At 41.5% G+C, this 20,544-nt stretch overlaps 2 protein-coding genes and 1 pseudogene across 5 annotated transcripts in view; 1 reads left to right on the plus strand and 2 right to left on the minus strand.

Annotated features, from left to right (window-relative positions):
- The window catches only part of INPP1 (inositol polyphosphate-1-phosphatase), a 24,138-nt gene extending 15,947 nt beyond the window's left edge, over window positions 1–8,191 (minus strand). The window contains exon 1 of the mRNA XM_037043755.1: window positions 7,436–8,191. The gene's annotated coding sequence lies outside the window, so the exon portion shown is untranslated. The remainder of the gene's footprint in view (window positions 1–7,435) is intronic.
- Window positions 7,428–20,404, minus strand: LOC118985877 (actin-related protein 2/3 complex subunit 2-like; annotated as a pseudogene).
- The window catches only part of HIBCH (3-hydroxyisobutyryl-CoA hydrolase), an 83,189-nt gene continuing 82,935 nt past the window's right edge, over window positions 20,291–20,544 (plus strand). For all 4 annotated transcript variants that reach the window (XR_005066093.1, XR_005066094.1, XM_037043760.1 and 1 more), the window contains exon 1: window positions 20,291–20,532. Coding sequence is in view for 2 of the 4 variants with exons in the window: in XM_037043760.1 (XP_036899655.1) it covers window positions 20,513–20,532 (20 nt within the window). In the remaining 2 variants the exon portion in view is untranslated. The remainder of the gene's footprint in view (window positions 20,533–20,544) is intronic.

Genomic DNA, 20,544 nt, shown 5'->3' on the forward strand with positions numbered 1-20,544 from the left:
TGGATTAGGACTCTCTCATGTAGCCGCTTTTAGCCTTAATTGCTTCCTTAAAGGCCCCGTCCCCAAATACAGTCACATTCTCAAGTATTGAGGGGTAGGCTTTCACCATACAAATTCTAGGGAATACACCTCTCCTAACAGACCTTGATAATCTTAGCAAATGCTAACACAACCTGCTCCTTTGTCTTTTTTCCAGCGAAACAGTAAAAATGGGGTAGGGCTGTTTTTCCCACTCACGTGGTCAACAAGTTTAACTGTGAGGCAATCTTTCCCGCGTGGAATTATTTAACAGCCAGAGCATTAAAGATGCCACAAACGTTGAAGTAAGCTCTCCTAAAACTTACTTTGTAACAGTGTATTCTAAATCATAGGTGAGCAGAGTAGGTTTAAAGAAGTTATATTCCTCACTATCTCGGACCAAAATGTGTATCTATTACAATGCCAGATAAAACAGTCTCTCTAGTGTTTGTGGGATTTTCATATTCAGTTGGAGAAATATTTACTAAATTGAAGAAGGTCAGTTAAAAACGAGGAGGAAAGGCTCTTAAGACTTCCTGGAAGCCCAAATCTCTCTACAAAGATAAAACTCTTTTAATTTCTGACCATTTCACCATCCTCTCATCAGAATACCAGAAGTTTAAAAATCACATCTGAATAATTTACACATACTTTAGGTGCGATGAACAGTAGAGTGAGAGAGACATAGGTTTTGGGATCAGATAAACCTGGGTTCAAAACCTGGCTCTGCCACTGACTAGCTGTGTGGCATCAGGTAATTTACATCCCCTCTCTGAGCCTCTTTCCTCATCTGTAATAGGAAGGCAGCACGTACCGTGCAGAGACATTGAGAGGATCAAATGAGATCTTTCTGGAAAAGGACCCAGCACACAGCCTTGCATGTAGCAGATAACAAATGACATGTATGACTATTAAACACAACTTCACAGAAACCCCAGTCACATGTTCTTATCTGAGAAAACAAGAGGCAGCAACTTTATACAGGTCACTAAAATCTTTTTTGAATATTTACTAGTCCATTAAATCCAAAAGGCTGGGACCTAATTGTGATTCTCGGAACGACCCAGAATAAAGTTCCTTTATGCCGGCCAGATCTGATTACTTCAGTTTCTGGGCGTCTGGGTGGAAACTTGGCTCCCGGAGGCTGCGAGACTGCTCTGGCTTCATGGTAGGCCACCTATGGGTGGCTCTGGAAGGTCGTTAGGCCGTTAAAGGGGTATTTTGTCGAGAAATTTTGTGGAGATTCTAGGGCCAGAGGTGGTGTGTGAAGAGCCTGGTTGGGCCAGAAGCTGGCCGTGCCCTTTCGTGGTTCACAGTGACAGAAGTGTGACAGCACAGATAAGCGTCCTCAACAAATTAGGGCTGCTCTCTTGTGAATAGGCAAGTGGGTCAAAGCATTTCCGTTCACATTCCCTTCTTCCTGGAGATAATCCACTGCTTCTACAGAGCCCACATTTGTGCCCTTTATACAGTGACTCCCCTCACCACCACCACCCCCCACCCCCGCCCTCCACTATTCACATCCTGAATTCAGTCTTTTCACTAATTCTCTAAGGCAGGGGTGTCAAACTCATGTTCACTGGGGCCCACGTCAGCCTCGCTATTACCTTCAAAGGGCCGAGTGTAATTTTAGGACTGCATAAATGTAACTACTCCTTAACAGTGAGAGCTCAGTGCTACTGTCCGGTAGAAACAAGGTGCTAGGCTGGATAAAGCAAGGTGGAGGGCTGGATTCGGGCCCGTGGGCCTTCTGTTTGCCACCTGTGCTGTAAGGAGTGGCCATTTAAAGCTACTATAAGGTGGCACTGCCTAACATCATTGTTGAGGGAAAAGGCCGGGCTTCCGGGAAATAACCTGGGTGTTTGACAAGAAGGTGTTATGGTGACCTCTCTCCAGGGGGTGCAGCTGTCCTCCAAGGTTCCATTTAGCTCACACTGCCATTGCAGGGCAAACACAGACCATGGTCTCCTTCCATATTGCTCCAGTACTTAGGGCTGCTTTAGGGCAGTGGTCCCCAGGCTTTTTAGCACCAGGGACCAGTTTTGTGGGAGGCAAGCTCAGATGGTAATGTGAGTGATGGGGAGTGGGATGAAGCTTCATTCTCTTGCCTACCACTCACCTGCTGTGCAGCCCAGTTTCTAACAGGTCATGGGACTAGTACTGGTGCATGGCCCGGGGGTTGGGGACCCCTGCTTTAGGGAGTAGTGTAACGAATGCAGACTGCCAAGCTGAAGGGGAGGGAAACATAAGTGGGCACACGCAATATATGTCAGGGGCTCAATTTGTTCAACTGCTGGAGCAACCAGGGGCGAACGAAGTGCAAGTGGTAACAGTAGATTCCCATGATATCAACATGAGATGCTTATCTGCTCACCTGGTTCCCTGGGCCAGAGGGAAATTGTATCATAAGCATTACTGGGGACTTACAAATATTATCTTTTAGCTCATTGGAAACAAAATTGCCCTTCTAATATATAAGCTTTGTTCAGCTTTCAGCTATTTGACTATCCAGTATTTCCCAGAATCCTCTAAATAGTACAGTATGGGACTGCCTGTACCTTTCTGGTGTTACTTTCCTTTGGTCCGTGTGATATTGCTGTCATCATTCCATAGCCTCTGATTAAAGTTAGCACTTTAGTAGCTGATTTCCCACTATCTGTCCATTTACTCTTACCCTCTGTAGAGATCATTAACTTGCACATGCTCTTCCTTCTGGTTGACTGGCCTGCCTTCTGCTTTCTCTACCTAATGTCTACTCACCTTCTCAGAATCAGTTCAAGAGCAGGAAACTTGAACAGGTATTTCATGAACAAGGACGTTTAAATGACTAGTAAACATATGGAAAGATAGTCTGCCTCTTAGTAATCAGGAAAATGCAACTTGAAATCACAACAGGATACCACTGCATATTCAGTGAAATAGCTAAAATTAAAGACTGAAAATTTCAAGTTTGGGTAAGGATACGCTGCTGGTGTGAATAAAGTTGGCATAACCATTTTGGAAAACTATTTGTAATTTGTTGAATATAAGCAAAACCTATGATCCAGCAATTTCCCTTGTAGATATATACCTGACAGAGATTGATTCACATATGCATTAAAAAACAAGTTCAGGATATTATGAGCAGTGTCATTTGCAGTGATCTCCACTAGCAATACACCAAATAACCATCAATAATAAAATAGAATTAACTGTGGCATATTCACATAAGAAATTACTATATAGGAGTGAAAATGAAACAATTACTGCTATAGGTGACAACATGGACGAACCTCACACACACACAAATACTGTTGAGTAAAAGAAATGTGCTGTGCAATTTAATTTATTTGATGCCCAAAAGCAAGGAAAACTAACTGAAGGTGTTAGGAGTCACAGTGGTTGGTACCCTTGGAGAAGAAGGAAAGGCTACTGATGGGGAATATGAAGGGGGTTAGGCACTGATAATATGGGTGGGGCAAAAGGAGGTTTACAGTTGTTCATATGAAAAATAAATAATGCAACAATAAACCCCGTTTTGCACACTCACAACTTTAAACCTCCTTTGGTACCCCTGTGTTTTCTGGATCTGAATGATGGTTGCATGGGTGGGTGGACTATAAACTCTTCAAGCCATATACATTGAGGAGGACTTGCCTACTTTTCTGTGCATATTTTTAATTTGATAATTTTTTTTAGGAGAGCATGTGTGTGTGTGTGTGTGTGTGTGTGTGTGTGCGTGCTTGCATGTGTGGAGAGTCCGTTCAACAGCTGGCTCCCCTGGGGGCCACTGCTGACCCTTCTTCACCCTGGGCTCCTGGACCCTGGGAGAATCGAGGCAGGCCAGATCTCTATCCCAGCTCTCCAACACAGTCCACATTAGTTTGCTTATTTATGTTCTGTCTGGCAAGAGGTTTAAATGTGTGTGGGTTCTCAAGACTCAGCACATACCTTGGAGGTGTTCAAACTTGGCTAATGAATTTCCTCTTAGCTTTATAAATACAGAATTCATCCTCATCATATTATTCATTGTACTTGGATTTTATCAGCATTGCCCAGGTGGTGTTAAGCATGTGGCCCCATATTTATTTATATAAAAGTCTACATATATTATGCAGATGACTAGCAACTGAATCTCATTTTTTAAAAGCACAATTCAGATTCTGAAATTATGCTGTGTCATCTAGGGGTGACCTATCTTTTTAAAAAAGATTTTATTTATTTATTTTCAGAAAATGGGGAAGAAAGGGAGAAAGAATGGGAGAGAAACATCAATCATTGCCTCTTGCACACCCCTAAACTCGGTACCTGGCCTGCAACCCAGGCATGCACCCTGACTGGGAGTTGAACCAATGACCTTCGGTTCACAGGCTGGCCCTCAACCCACCAAGCCACACCAGCCAGGGTTAGAGGTGACCTATCTTGTCAAGATTAATTTAGTTGATTAAAATATAAAGTTTAATTTAGAAAGGACATTAAATATGGAATATGTAAATCCACAAAATCCACCTATTTAACCTTAACATTCCTCCATCTCCCCTTCCTAACACTCAAATAGTGTTGACATACATGCAGTTTCTAAGCTGTTTCATAAAGCTACTAATGGACCACATTAGCCCACATTTTTGCTCACTGATGCTGTGCAGAGAAATAGACTACAAAGATGTGTTCTGTTCTCACAGGCTGCTCTGGTCAGCATAAATGTGAGTTTATGCTAAAGAAGTGTTTTCCAAATTAGTGAGATCAAGAATTAATTGGAATGCTTGTTAAAGACATCATTTTTTTTACTTTTTCTCTGGAGATATTGATTTAGTAGATCTGGGTTGAAAAACAGGGAGTGTCTTCAGAAATTTTAAGGAACCCCAGGTACAACAGCCAGCTGTCTCTCATTGGTTACTTAGGAGCAGAACAGGGAACCACATAGCTACTGCAGCTAAGAATGCTGGCCTCGGGCCCTGGCTGGTGCAGCTCAGTGGATTGAGCTCAGGCCTGTGAACCACAAGATCACGGTTCGATTCCCAGTCAGGGCACATGCCTGGGTTGCAGGCCAGTTCCCCGCAGGGGACTCGTGAGAGGCAACCATACATTGGTATTTCTCTCCTTCTCTCCTTCCCTTCCTCTCTAAAGATAAATAAATAAAATCTTTAAAAAAAAAAGAATGCTGGCCTCGGTCAGCTAAGGGTCAATTTATATTGTCATTTTCTATTTTTTTAAATATTTTTATTTATTTATCTTTAGAGGGGAAGGGAAGGAGAGAGGGAGAGAAACATCAATGTATGGTTGCCTCTACCGAGAACACACAATGTATCATGTGTCCCCTGCTGGGAACTGGCCTGCAACCCAGGTATGTGCCCTGACTGGGAATCGAACCGCGATCCTCTGGTTCGCAGGCCTGTGCTCAGTCCACTGAGCTACACCAGCCAGGGCCTATATTGTCATTTTCATAGCAAAAATTAAGTACTGGAGAAAGGTAAGTTGATATACATAATAAGAATTCTGCACTAGCATAATATTTGTACAAGGTATATATTTCAAAGATTTCCCAGAACCCATTTGAAAGTTATGAAAAAGTATTCCATTTAAAAATACTTTTAAGTCTTGGCTGGTATGGCTCAATGGGTTGGGCATTGTCCTGCAGGATGAAAGGTCGCAGGTTTGATTCCTGGTCAGGGAACATGCCTGGGTTGTGGGCCAGGTCCCCAGTTGGGGGTGTATGAGAGGCAACCAATTGATGTTTCTCTTGCACATTGCTGTTTCTCTCCCTCTCTTTCTTCTTCCCTTCTCCTCTCTCTAAAGAATAAATAAATAAAATCTTAAAATATAAAAATACACTTCTATAATTTGATAGTGACACTTTTACCCTCTTCTCCATTGTTAGTAACATATTCATTAAATGAAAACACTTTATTTAGTTTTCTATCTGCTCTGCTCCAACTATATGCTTAAACTTTAGTATGCTAAGAGATGTTTTTAGAACAACCATAGTGTCACAAATGAATGCTGAAATCACATATAATAATAAAAAAAAAGATTCAGCATAACCTCTTAACTGTAAGAAAGAATATTGTTAAAAATACAAATTTAGCATAATTCAAGGCAGAAAGAAAAGACACAGATGTGTGGCTTGTAAAAAGACTCTTTCACATTGAATATTGTTTATAGTTTTGATCACTCTTAACCAGGCTCTAGAATGTTATTAATCCTCAAGTCCATTTTGAATTTTTTTAATAGAGAATATACAGGAATGCTAACAGATTATGTCAGGTATTCATTCCAGCAACAGTTATTTTTCCACTTGTGCTTGGCAGCGTTGCCTTTTTTTGTTTATGTTGGTCTGTTCTTTTCTTTTAAAATGTTATTATTTTGGCCTATATTAATTTTTTTTCCATCCTCATCCAAGGACATGCTTATTGATTTTAGAGAGGGGAAAAGACGGAGAAAAACATATGTGAGAGAGAAACATCAATGGTCACCTCTTGCAAACACCTAGGTATCAAACCCACAACCTAGGAATATGCCCTGTCTGGGAATTGAGTCCGTGACCTTTCGGTTTATGAGATGACGCTCCAACCAACTGAGCCACACCAGCCCAGACAAGTATCCTCATTCCCTTTAAAACTAGTTTTAAAACTAGCTTTAATGCTCTGGCCAGGTAGCTCAGTTGGTTAGAGTGTGGGTGTCCATATGCCAACATTGGGGTTCCATCTCCTGTCAGGGCACGTGAACAAGTCAAGCAATGATACATAAATAAGTGGAGCAACAAATTGATCTGTCTCTGCCTCACTCTCTCTCAAATTGATTAAAATAAAATAAGCTTTAAAAACTGGAAATCTCTAAAATATACTCCTTGGTTGTTTATATGGATTCCTCATGGATATATTAGATAATCTAGGGACTTTCCTGCTCTTCGTATCTAACAGTATACGTGATTTTGCCAAACCCACATTAAATATTTTCTCCCACCTACTACTGGCCACACCAATAATGCACATCTCACAAAACCGCCGTTCATAATGCAGAGAATTAAAAGCAAGGAGGTACAGACTTTTCTAAGTATAGTCCCATCGTGCTTATTTTATACCCATCTAATGGTCTAGTGGGTCAGCCAAGAGCTCTGAACACCCAGAAGCATCTTCCAAAGCAAAATCCAGGGGCGCTTGACAGCTACGCCATCTACCTGTTGAACCTGAGCCACACTGCCCTCTACAACTGTCAGATCAGCTTCGACCCAGAAATGCTAATGATCAATTAAAAGAAAAAAAAGTTGTTTGCGACCCTTTCTTCCCACTGTTTACTCCTTTCGGGTTGTTGCTGCAGAGCCCAGGGAGCCGCAGGACCCGCGATCTCCTCCACCGGGCGGCAGCTGGGGGGCAGCGGACCGAGGTCATCACAGGCCGGGCGGAGAGGCAAGCAGCCCTCCAGGCCCAGATTTACTCACCTGCGGTCCGGGAGGCGATCGGAACGTGCTGTTCGCCTGCACCGGGGAGCAGACCCCAGGAGGAGGGAGCGGTGGCGACTGGCGACGGGGCGAGGGGGCGCGGGGAGGAAATCGTGTTCACTAAGCCGGGGATGCAGAGCGCAGAAGGAGGCTGCAGCCTTTCCCTCTTGAAACGGAAGAGGCGGGGGAGGAGGAGGAGGGAAATGCGGAGAAAGAGGAGGTGACCTGGCGCGGGAGGACAGCCGAGGGGCGCCAGGCGTCTGGCCGCAGGCGAGGGGCAGGGAGCGCAGCGGAGGGCGAGGCGCTGCCTCCCTGGGCCCGGACGCGCCCTCTGCCTCCGCCAGGCCGCCACCCGGGGCCGCTGCGTGGAACCGCTGGTGACGCCCGAGTCTCCCCGGCGGGCGAGGGCATCCCACGCCAGCAGGAGCCAGGGGGCTGAGACGTCACAAGTGGAGTGGGGTGATTCAGAGGGGAGTGCCAGGAAGAAAAGGGCTCCACAGTCACTTAATCCACCGAATCCCCCGTTTCTTTGTTCTTGTAGCTGCCCATAAATTCAATTTTAAAAATCCCCCTTCATTCTTCTGGGCTCTTGGCGGGGGTGGGGTATGGGTTTGAAGGAGAGTTGGCCGCGGTGAAGATGGACTTCCTGCGCGAGGCAACCAGGTCCCGTTGTTCTAACAGAAATGTCAAGTGTGCCGGATGTTCTTCAAACACAGCAGTGTCCCCTGGGTGCTTGCCTCATGGGGTGTGGGCCTAGTACCACCTTGACAGTAAGCAGGCCGTGGGTAGGAACTCCCCTCTCGAACCCTTTAAACTTTAAACCCTTTAAAGTATACTGAGTATACTTTAAAACCCCCTTTAAAGGGGGTTTTAAACGGTGAGCGAGGCTGGGAATGAGTGACGATAGGTGGGTGAGGAGCAGCAGAAATGTTTAAAAGGCCACGAAGTTTTCAGTAAAAGGAGCCTGGCAGCCAGCCCAGCAGGTTGATTGTTGACTGGGAGGGCGCAGGCCTCGTAAAGCAGTGATTCATAGGCCCACTTCATGGCACACCCAGGAAATGGTAAGGTCTGAAACGGGTAAACAGAAGAGGTTGCTGTGCAGGAGTGACTGGGCCCTCCCAGCCGGGGTGCTGAGGAGCCCCACATCTACCGTCTGTCACTCCTTCTATAGCATGGAATTGGAAAGCTTTGTTTCAAGTTCTAGCTGGCAGACTTCCTTTACCTGCACTTTCCCAAACCCCCCAAGGCTGCCTCCTGAACTGTCAACACTTGGTCCTCTGAGCAGTGAGGAACCACCAAGACAGAAGAAGCCTGGGGCAATACTGGACTTGTCCCACTACAGGAAGTGGTGCTTAAAACTTGACATTTCCCCAGCCGAAGTCAGCTGTCTGCTTCCAGGCCGCCCTGTGGTCTGTAACCCAGACTCCTCCAGCTCTTCTGCCCCGCCCCCATCTCCTTCCCAGGCTTTCACTCGCTAGCAGGTCGATCCTTTCTTCCGAGTCATTGTTTGTTAATTAGTTTAATAATCATATCTATGATGACAAAATAGAAAAAGTTTAAAGGCTAAAAAAGAAACAGTTTAAACATGATGTTTAGAAATAAAGAGGCAAACATCAGGAGAGTTAGGAAAAGAATTGGGTGCTAGCGCTGTAGTCGGAATTCGGAGAGAGGAGGATGGGGCTGTAGGCTGCTGCTTTTGAGATGCAGCAATATGATTAACGTTCTGAATCTCGTCCGTCTTCCACTGTTACCACAGAGCTCATCCAACATCACAGGTTTCGGAGTGATGCACTGAAGCTTTCTTTGGCTCCAGTCTCTGGTAGTATCAAGAGCAAACTCCTAGGCCTGGACTTCAAGGCCGTCTTCCCCTCCCACCTGTCAACCTTGCCCCTCACACTTGACACCCCATTTTACCACACCACATCTAGTTTCCTAAACGCACAAACTTGCTTCATAACATTCCACCTTTATACATGTTATTCCTTTTGCCTGGAATATTCCCTACTGCTATAGTAATAGCCAATGGCACTATGCCAAGTGCTTTTTGTGTTTTATATATATAGCTGTGCATTCTTCCATCAACCCTGTGGTAGGTGTTACTTTATTTAATAAAGAATAAAACTGTGACTTAGACAAGTTAAGTAATTTACTGAAATATGTAGTATGTAGTGAGGCCGAATTAAACCCTGCAATATAATTCCAGGATTCTCAGACACTAAATTTGAGATGAATTAAAAGATTTAAAATCTTAAAAAGACTTAGTAGTGCAATGAGAAAATATAAGTGAATTGCCTATAATTTCAAAGTAAGCATGAAATAGCCCTGGCCACATGGCCCAGTTGGTTGAGCTTTCTCCAGCAGGCCAAAGGGCTCTTCTTGGATCCTCAGTAGGGGGTGTGGAGGTTGAGATGAGGCGCATAAGGGGAGGCAAACAGATCAGCGTCTCTCTCTCTCACATGGATGGATGTCTCTCTCTCTCTCTCTCTCTCTCTCTGAAAATCAATAAGCATAATCTTGGATGAGGATTTAAAAAGTAAGCAAGAAATAAAGGGGAAAATTACAAAAGAAAAGTGGCAGGCTTGACTACAGAATTTCTAACTTCTTTTATCAAATAATCCTATTATGTAAAATAAAAAGATAAGTAAAGTTATCCAAAATTTGCATATATATGAAAGACAAGAGAGTGTCATCCTTATTTAACAGAGGTCTTACAAAGAAATATAAATACCCTGTTTTTAAAAAAATGGGCAAAAATGTAAATTAAAGTCAAGAAAGAAAATGGCCAACCCTATTTTTAAGGGAAGTGAAAACTTAAAACGATAATGCACCATCGAGTTGGCTGAGATCAAAAGAATACTCAGAGCTAATTAACGTGTTGGGCCAGTGATCCGGGAGGCAGAGTGCAAGGCAAATGATTAAGGCAGTACTGGGAAGGACTTAAATTGCTTCAATGTTTCTGGAGGGCAATTGGGCAGAATGCAGTAAAAGCCTCAAAACCTCTTCACATCCTTTGACTCAAAAATAGCATTTCTTGGAATTCATAATGCAGGGATTGACAATGTTTTCTATAAAAGCCCAGATAGCAGGCCACATACGTCTCTGTTGTCTTTCTTCTTTGTGTGTGTCCTTTTCTTTTTATCTTTAAAAAAAACATGAAAGCTACTAGTTTGAGGGCTGTAGGAAAACAGGCTGTGGTCTGAAACGGGCCTGAGAGCAGCAGTGTGTGAAGGAGTAGACTTCAAGGAAGCTCACCACACGGTGCACTTGGTAATTGCCAAAGACAGAGCAAACTAAGGGTCTGAGTATAGAAATTAGTTACCAGAGGGGAGGGGACAGTTTTTTAAGGTTTTAAATGTTCTTATATGTTACAGAATGATATCTATTGGATGAGAATGTATTTGTGGTTTGAATGGAAAAACACAGTTTACAAAAGAATGTGTTATCATCCTAAATAGAACATAATCACATGTGTATGCATGTGATTGCATAGAATAAGATCTAAAAGCCATAAACACATTCAGATGTTGATGGTGGTCTTGAGGTGGGGGTGTGACTAGATTTTGGTTTTGTATTGTGTGTTTCCTAGACTGAATATTCATTGTTTTTGTATAAAACAAAGATACAAGAAACTTTGCTTAGGTGACAACCAAGCACCTTAACTTTCAATTTGAGAAAAATCTTTCCTGAATCTCCTCTCTGCCCCTGACCCCATAATGAAGTTGGTCACTCTTCCATGCTCCCTAAACACATAATGGTCTCCTGAGCACCATTAATTACGTAGTCAGAGAGTGATTAATACCATTATTTAGTTAAGCATTCCTCTATTAGTGGGCACCTGGGTTCTCAGTATTCCACTATTATACACATGCTGGCTATTTTCAACTTGCTCTCTGCCAGAACTGTTTCCTATACTTCTCTGCTAGACTGTGTCTCAGAAGGCAGAACTTCCATATTTTCTCTGGGTTCCCTTGCTAGCTGGCTTCCAGGCAGGATTGGCCAATAGGGTAACATCAACAATAGGTTGGAGGATGCAGAAGGAGAAAAGTTGGGGTATTGCTTCCCACCTTTTCTCCTGCTTTTGTTGTCTAAGTCTCTTGCAAGGAGCTCCCCCTTCGCTGCTCTGCTAACTGGACTTCCTCACTTTATTGCTTCAGCCCTAGTGGGGATAACAGCTTCTTGCTGTTGTAAGAGCTTGAATACCTCCATGTCTCTGGTCATGGCCTTGTAGTATAGGGTTATTTCCCTTCACCCAACCCGAACTCTAAATCTAACCAAAATTTCTGTAAATAGTTCCGTCAATGAAATCTCTTCTGTTGAAACATCTGAGTGGAAGCCCCTGTTAGGACTGACTGATATGTTAAAGAACACTGGTGGACATCATAGAACACAAGTCTTCTACTTATTATGCAACAGGCCCTGGCTAGTGTCAGATTTTGCATCTGAGGTTTTGACTACTTGCAATGTAATTATAGAATGATTTACAAGTTTCCTGAAGCTAGAATTTGAGTTACTGTTGAGGCCAGTGTTTGTGGATGCAACATGCAATTGTTCTTCACTTCTCTGGTACTTTTAGAGAAGTAACGCTCCATTGCCCTTTATTGAAGAAATCATATACTGCAGGACAGTGGTGTTCAAATTTTGATGTTATAAGTGGAATCTTTAAGGAAATATTCTTATATCAGACCTAATATATAAATGAGATAAAAGTCACATGCAAGGTTAGGGGAACATCCTTCCTCATCTTTGAGACTTGCCTGCAGACCCTAGGACTCCTTGGAACATAATATAAGAACACTGATTTGCAGAGTCCAAGAGTCTAGAAGATGTATCCTTCATAAACATCAAATATCTACTGTATTTCTTTAGGCTAGATTCTAGAACTACATGGTCAAGAATATGACCACCAATGGTTCTTCAAAACTCTCCACACTCTGAATGATGCTGCCTGTCTCATTATGGCGTGTATTATCAAATACACCCAGACAAACAAACAAACACTCTCCTAATTTCTTGTCATAGTTTTAGTTGCATTTTTATTACTGGAAGCATATTTTACATTTCTGCTTGACATTTGTATTTCCTTTTTCCTCCTCCTGCCCCCACTTTCAGTGGCCTTTCGCGGTTAACCAGCACTCTATTTATTCAATACACATTAATTCCTTGTACTGTATCTGAGCGTTATACTGATGGATATGAATGTTAAACAATCCAGTTGTGCCTTGGCCCCCCCCCAGAGCTCTCAGACTAGCAATAGTGTAGTCTCACTATTTATCTTGTTGAATTCAAATAACAGTATAGTAAGGATGGCAACACTTTGTCATTTTTGTTGTGAATAACTGTATTAGTTTGCCTTTTAATTTTACTGAAGGATTTTTATTGGCAAAATTAAAAATGTTTTACATAGTTACATCTACAGACCTTTGTTTTTTATGCCTATATCCTTTTAAACCAAAATATTAGGTCAATATTCTTATAGTTCTCCTAATATTTTTCCTGTTTGATTTTTAACGCTTAAGTCTTTAATAATCTGGATGTTATTTGAGAAGCTCTAAATTGATTTTCCCTCCAAATAGCTAGCTAATTTTTTTGAGATTCTTATTAAACAGACATCCTTTTCCCACTAATCCCTAATGACCAGTGTATCACGTATTAACTTCATTGACGTACCAGGCCACATTTATTTCCAGGTCCTCTGTTTTCTTCCTTCGTCCTTCTTTGGGCTACTGTGCCAATGGCATAGGTTTTTAATGGCAATAGGACAGCTCTCTGCCAAAATTCGCTTTTTAAAAATATTTTAAATATTTATACTTACAAATAAAATTTATTAACTATATTTAATTGATACTTTCTCCTTATAAAAGTAATGAATTATAAAGAAAAGTTTGTGGAAACTTTGAAAAATTTGAAAATATATAAAGAAGGAAACAAAACCCACCTCAAATATTATAACCCTTAACAGTTTAGAGTATAACTTTCCATCTTCTCTCTGTGTATATATGTGTATTTTTTTTACAAATACTACTAAACATATTTGTAAACTGTTGGTTAATTATCATCAATGAGCATTTCACCATGTATTAAATATTCCCTTGAAATGTGACTTTTAATGACACATTAGCCAAGGCCTTTACACGGGAAACGGTAGCAATGTCAGCCTTTACTATTAAAACAAACTAGCATTGAAGTCACCAGTTGTTACACAGATCAACATTGCATGGCTGCCAGTGACACCAGCTGCTGGGAACTTGAACTTGGTTTTGACTGTAGTTCACTGGATTAAAGCAAGTTTTGCAGCATTTGCCCCCTGCATCTCTTTTGTTAGGCATATGTTAAATGACCTGAGCAGGGGAGATTAGGCAGTTAACAAATAGGGGGAAGGGTAGGTTGCCCACACAAGGACTAGCTTTCAATTGACTTAGTTGTAAAAGATTCCTAGCACCATATTGCACAATCTTACTTTTGTGGGTTTTTTAAAAATATTTTATTTATTTATCTTTCGATGGGGAGGGAAGGAGAGAGGGAGAGAAACATCAATGTATGGTTGCCTTTTGTGCGTCCCCTGCTGGGAGTTGGCCTGCAGGGAACTGGCCTGCAACCCAGACACGTGCCCTGACTGGGAATCGAACCTCGATCGTCTGGTTCGCAGGCCCGCGCTCAATCCACTGAGCTACACCAGCCAGGGCCTTTTGTGTTTTTTTTAAGTCACTAATATAAATCATTGATAATTGCTTTAGAAAAGATTAAATCATTCTCATGAAGACAAAGCATGTCTATGATTTTTTAAAAAGTTTTATGGAAGGAATACTTAAAATTTGTGATAAAATGTNTAAAATATTTTATTTATTTATCTTTCGATGGGGAGGGAAGGAGAGAGGGAGAGAAACATCAATGTATGGTTGCCTTTTGTGTGTCCCCTGCTGGGAGTTGGCCTGCAGGGAACTGGCCTGCAACCCAGGCATGTGCCCTGACTGGGAATCGAACCTCGATCGTCTGGTTCTCAGGCCCGCGCTCAATCCACTGAGCTACACCAGCCAGGGCCTTTTGTGTTTTTTTTTAAGTCACTAATATAAATCATTGATAATTGCTTTAGAAAAGATTAAATCATTCTCATGAAGACAAAGCATGTCTATGATTTTTGAAAAAGTTTTATGGAAGGAATACTTAAAATTTGTGATAAAATGTTTAAAACTGAGTTTTTCTTAAGTTAAAGTGCAAGTTTACTAAATTATATAAACTAGGGGGAGTTGAATGTAGTATTGAGGACAACAAGTAGCTAAGATATTTAAATCAAAGAATATACTTCTAGAACAAGTCATGCAGATATATTTATAGTCACTTTGCAATACATGGGTGTATAAGCTTCTCCCTAACAAGGTTTCACTGGGTCTGAGTAATTTTTTTTTATTGCATCACACCACACACACATACACACAGAGTGTATATATGTTAAACTTCATAAAACGCAAGTTATCTTGTTTTTTCCACTTAACTTTTCACAGGAGTGCTGCTTACTGATTTGCCGGATTGAAAATATAATCAAAGTCTGGAAGTACATGAATCCTTAAAATTTGAGTTTCCAGCTCAAGGGAATTAAAGGCTGGAATCTGAAAGCAAAAAGTTCAGGGAAGGGACACTGCATTGCCTTTCCCTTCCCTGCAACCGAACATTTGTAAGCAAACTGCCCAACTTAGCCCCTGCTGATGAGGTGCAGACTTCTGTGCTGTTCAGTACAAAGGTTATCCTCTGGAGCAAAGGTATTATCAGTGAGTCATTTCCTTCCCTTTGTAAGCTTTCCTGAATATTTTCGTGTTTATTTTAGCTATAAAATCAGCTTATTGTTGGGTTCCCACTGATACTCTTTAGTTTGGAAAATCATTTTGTTGCACACTTTGTTATCTCAAATGTTACATCCTGATTGCATATTCTTTTGTGTGTTTTGCTTTGGGATGTTTGCCTAGTTTTATTTTTAGAATTGTTAACAATTTCATAATCTATCTTTTGGACACTATGTGGTCAATATGAAAATGAAATTAATTTCCTAGGGTATAATGTATTAAAAGTCTTTTAATTTCTTAAGCATTCAAGATAGAACTTAAAGAGGCTTCCTTCAAATTTCTTACATGCAAAATAAAAATTTTTTCTTAAACCACACCCATTGTATCTCCTATGTGCCACTTTTCCAAATCATTCTGTTGCAATCTTAAGCCAACAATAGAATAGATAGGCAAAGGGAGACAAGAAATAGATCTCTCATATGCTGATTATACTGTGTTTTAATTTGTTAAGTACCTTACTTCTGTGATATATAATGTTACAGACCACTGGTGTTCAATAATAATATCACCTATGTAATTTAGAAATTTCTAATTGACACATTAAAAAAATAAAAACACAAGTGAAGTAAATTTTAATAATATATTTTCCTAATCCAGTGTATCTAAAATAGTATTTTAATGTATAAACAATATAAAAGATTGTACTGCTTCAGTTGTTAATTTTAAATTTAAAAACTCACTTCCTTCGTTGCATTAGACACATTTCAAGTGCTCAATGGCCACATGTGTGTAGTATTGAACAATCTAGCTATAGACAGTTGTGAGGTTATTTAGCAGCCAAATAATTGCTCAAAAGTGGTATCTTTGGAAGATTTGTTGTCAGTAAAACAGTGAATTGAAGGATATGGTGGTTGAGAGAGAGAAAAAAATTAGACCTGGAATGAGTTATATGTGGATACTAGAATGGTATTTTGAGGTGTTAAGAGGATAGAGCAAATTTGAGAGATGTTTCAGAGGAATCATTAGTATGCACTGATTACTGATTGGTGATAGGGGAAGGAAAAAAAAGTTCAGGAGTAGTAGCCAGCCTCCCAACAGCCCTCAATGATCCTTACCTCACACTACTCACATGCCCATATAGTCCCCGTCCACCACAGGGTGGTCTGCGTGACCAGTGGAGTAAGGCAGTAGTGATGGTTTGTCACTTCCGAGGTTAGGTTATAAAAAATACTAATACTATACTGGCTCTGCCTCAGTGGTTCTGTCTCTTGGATCCCTCCGCCTAGAGTAAGGCAGCTGCTACATCGTGAGCAGCGCTACGGAGAGGCCCGGAGAGGCCCGGAGAGGCCCAGGAGAGGCCCAGGAGGCCGGAAACCCCAGCCTGGCCGCAGGCCCGTGAGCGAGCTGGGAAGTGGGTCCGCCTCCCCTGGTTGAGCAGTCAGATGACTGCATTTCTAGCCAACACCCTGATTACAGCTTCAGGAAAGACTGGGTGCCAAAACCACCCAGCTAAGCATCTCCCTGACCTCCCTGATTCCTGAGTCTCAGAATCTGTGAGAGGTAATAATGTTTTCAGATGCTAAATGTTGGGGTAATTGGCAACAGCAATCAATCATGACTACGTCAGTTAATAGTAAAATGGTAACTCAATTTAAATATGGGCAAAAGAATTGAATGGCCACTTTACCAAAAAAATAATAGCACACGAAAAAGTACTCCATATCATTAGACATCAGGGATATCCAAATTAAAATACACCAACAGGCTAAAAATTAAAAAGACCAACAACACAAAATGTTGATGAGGTTGTGGAGCAATCAGATTTCTTTTTAAAAAATTGAGACATAACATATATACATACCATACACTTCATCCACTTAAAGTATACAATTAATACTTTTAGGCTAATGCAATCATGACCGTAATACATTTCAGAATATATTTATTACTCCAGAAGGAGCCCTGTACCCTTTAGCTGTCACCCCCCAATGATCCCACTGCTCCTCTCAAATGCTAGGTTACCATTAGTCTACTTTCTGTCCCTATATATTTGCTTATTCTAAACACTCATATTAGTGGAGTAATACAATATGTGGCCTTCTGTGCCAGGCTTCTTTCACATAGCATAGTGTTTCTAAGGTTCATTCATTTCCAGCATGCATCAGTATTTCATTTCTTTTTATTGACAGATAGTGTTTCATTGTATGAAATATCCCTTAAAAATTCCATCATTTGATACCTTTTAGGTTATTTCTGCTTTTAGGCTATTATAAATAATACTGCTATGAACATTTGTGTGGATTATGTTTTCATTTTCTCCTGAATATATACATTCAGGAGATGAATTGCAAGGTTGTGTTGTAACTTTATGTTTAATCACTTGGTGGATTGCCAGACGTTTTCTGAAATGGTTACGCCATGTGACGCTCCACCAGCACTGTATGAGGAATCCAATTCCTCCGTATCTTCACCAACACTTATTATCACTTCACCAACACTTACTAACACTGTTTGACTGCAGCCATCCTATTGGGTGTGATTACTTTATTGTTTTGATTTCCATGTCCCTGATGGATAATCACATGGACCATCATTTCATAAGGCTATGAGTCATTTGATCATTTGTATATCTTCTTGGAGGATGGTCTATTCAGATCCATTGCCCATTTTTTATTCTTTAAAAAAATTCTTGGAAAACATAAAGTTCTTCTAAGCATGGTTTGCTTTTGCAGATTATTTTCTGAACACATAAAATGGAATAGAAATGGAGAATCTCCTAAGAATCTGAAGAGGTGTGACATTAAAAGCTACACTTATCCAGTAATAAGTGTTGCAGGCTTCAGTTACCAACCACTTTCTGTTCCCAAGAGTTAGCGGGATGATTGTTTTCATTTCTACTTTTTTCAGCATCTGGGGCTGCAGGGTTTAGCACCTTAAGGAATTGGGATGTTTTTGCCTGCAGACATGTGTGAATATTGGCTTTAGATCACTTGATGTGGTAGTGCAGCTAGTATCGGAATGTACGGATCAGGTTGATGGTGCTGTCTTGAGCACCGGCACTGGTGTGGGGAGGGAACAGCACGAAGGCTGTCACCCACAGTAGCACTGGTGTCTTACAGCTCCAGAGGAGGTTCCTGTGACTGAGGAGGACCTCAGGGGCACTGTGGCTGGCTCTGTGTCCCTCTTTGGACTCCTGTTTCAAATGACCACATTGTCATCACCCTTAAAAACTGATGAAGACTACTGTGACTCTGTCCTTTTTAGACTCAACATACATGGTCTCATTATTTCTACAGGGAATAACTGCTCTGTCCTCTCCTTCCTTGCCCCCTTCTTAGACCTGGAAGTATTTTTCAAAGACAGGGTCAGAATGATTTCGTTTCAACATGCCAGCCTGATGCACAATGGAATTCTTGGGGGCAGGTAGATTTTTAAGGTGCTGTAGCATGGAGACATTGTATCCTGATTCTGGATTTACCAAGAAAGTCCCATATACTCTCTTTAACAACTCATCAGCACCATTTGCCTGAAGTTCCCGACTTATATATAAGTCTTATATATAAGACTTATAAGACTATATAAGACTTATATATAAGACATATATAAGTGGTCTGTCACTTTTGTTTTGCCTCCATTAGGATTTGGAATATCATAGAGGACCCCATCAAAATCTTCAAATGTTATTTCTATAGCTTCTGGTTCATTTCTGGTGGCCACACTCTTGAACTTGAGCATGATCATCTCCTCCACGATGTGGTTGTTCACCTCCAGCAACCCACCTGCTGAGCTGCCACTACTGCTGCCTCACCGACCCCATTCTCCATTTTTTAATTGGGCAATTTGTCTGTTTTATGATTGAATTGTGATAGTTCTTTACATAGTTTAGACGCAAGCTCCTTATCAAATATATCATATGCAAAAATATTTTCCATTATGTTGGTTGTCTGCAACTAGAAATCCTAATTTGAAGTGATACAAACACTTTTGAAAAAGGTCTTGGGCGACATTATTTGCCCAGGACTACTAAACTAAGCAGGAGTGTGTGACATAGGTTACACACACACGAAGTTAGGCAGACAGGGAAGAATTGGATCTTGAGGCAAGTTCTTTCCAGTAAAACATCTGGATCAGATGACTAGTTTGCTTATCATGTACACAGAATGAGACATGCTGGCAGCCTCAGGTGGTGATGTCAAACAGTGCTGTCCCATATCTGTTTAAAAACTGAATTGCAAATAAAAACAATGAATTGATCTTCAAATCCCAGTTAGTGACACTTTCTACAAAGTCCTTTTTTTTAAAGATTTTATTTATTTATCTTTAGAGAGGAAGAGAAGGAGAGAAGGAGAGAAATATCAATGTATGGTTGCTTCTTGTGAGTCCCCTGCTGGGAACTGGCCTGCAACCCAGGCATGTGCCCTGACTGGGAATCGAACTGCGATCATGTGGTTCATAGGCCTGCACTCAATCCACTGAGCTACACCAGCCAGGGCTACAAAGTCCTTAGCTACAATATCCACAGTATTCTATGAAATTCTTATTTCTAAAATCATCTTCATAACATTTTTAATTTTCCCATCCTTGAAATGAGTCAGAGGTTTAAGGACATACTAAACTTAGTATATCCCTTGAAAGTTGCGTTGTGGTCTATCTCACAGCTCATTTGGTAGCTGATATTTATCATATCTTGGCATCTTAAGTCAATACCTTGAATTTAACATTCCGTCACAGTAATTACCTGAGAGAGAATAATTTATCATTATGCAGGCCTTTTTTCACAGCCCTCGCTCAATCCACTGAGCTAGACCAGCCAAGGCCTAAATTTACATTTTTTATTTTAAAAGGTTAAAATTCCATAAGACTCTGTCATGTCAATTTCCTTTAGTCAAATTTAACAAGCCAAGTCTAGGTTGACTACTTGGGCTCTCTCAGACAAATTCTCTTCTGGAAGAGACTCTCTTTCCTCCCAATTAGCTCTCATTGGCTCTTGGCCGGGGCTCCAGCCCAGCCTGCGCCCAGCTCCGCCCCCGCCCCGCCCCCCGAGCCTGCCCATCGCTCACCCATTCCTCCCGCCTCCCAGATCCCAACTCCCGCCCTCAACCATTTCAACCAATTTCTCCCGCCCTGCCCTTCGGTGGTGCCGTAGAGTAAAATCTCGCCTTGGGCTGCTCTGGTCACCTGGAGGACTTGTCATCTGTTTCCGGTGGCGCTGGGCAGGCCGGAAGTGAGGCGTCAGGAACCGTGTGGGTGCGTTCTGGCGGCTCGTTTGCTTCTCCTGTGCTCGGTGATTAGGCAGCCAGACATGTCGGGCCTTTCTGCCAGGTGAGTGAGTGG

The sequence above is a fragment of the Sturnira hondurensis genome, unplaced genomic scaffold, assembly GCF_014824575.4.
Source record: "Sturnira hondurensis isolate 20B ecotype Veracruz unplaced genomic scaffold, ASM1482457v3 Scaffold0004136, whole genome shotgun sequence".
Classification (NCBI taxonomy): Eukaryota; Metazoa; Chordata; class Mammalia; order Chiroptera; family Phyllostomidae; genus Sturnira; species Sturnira hondurensis.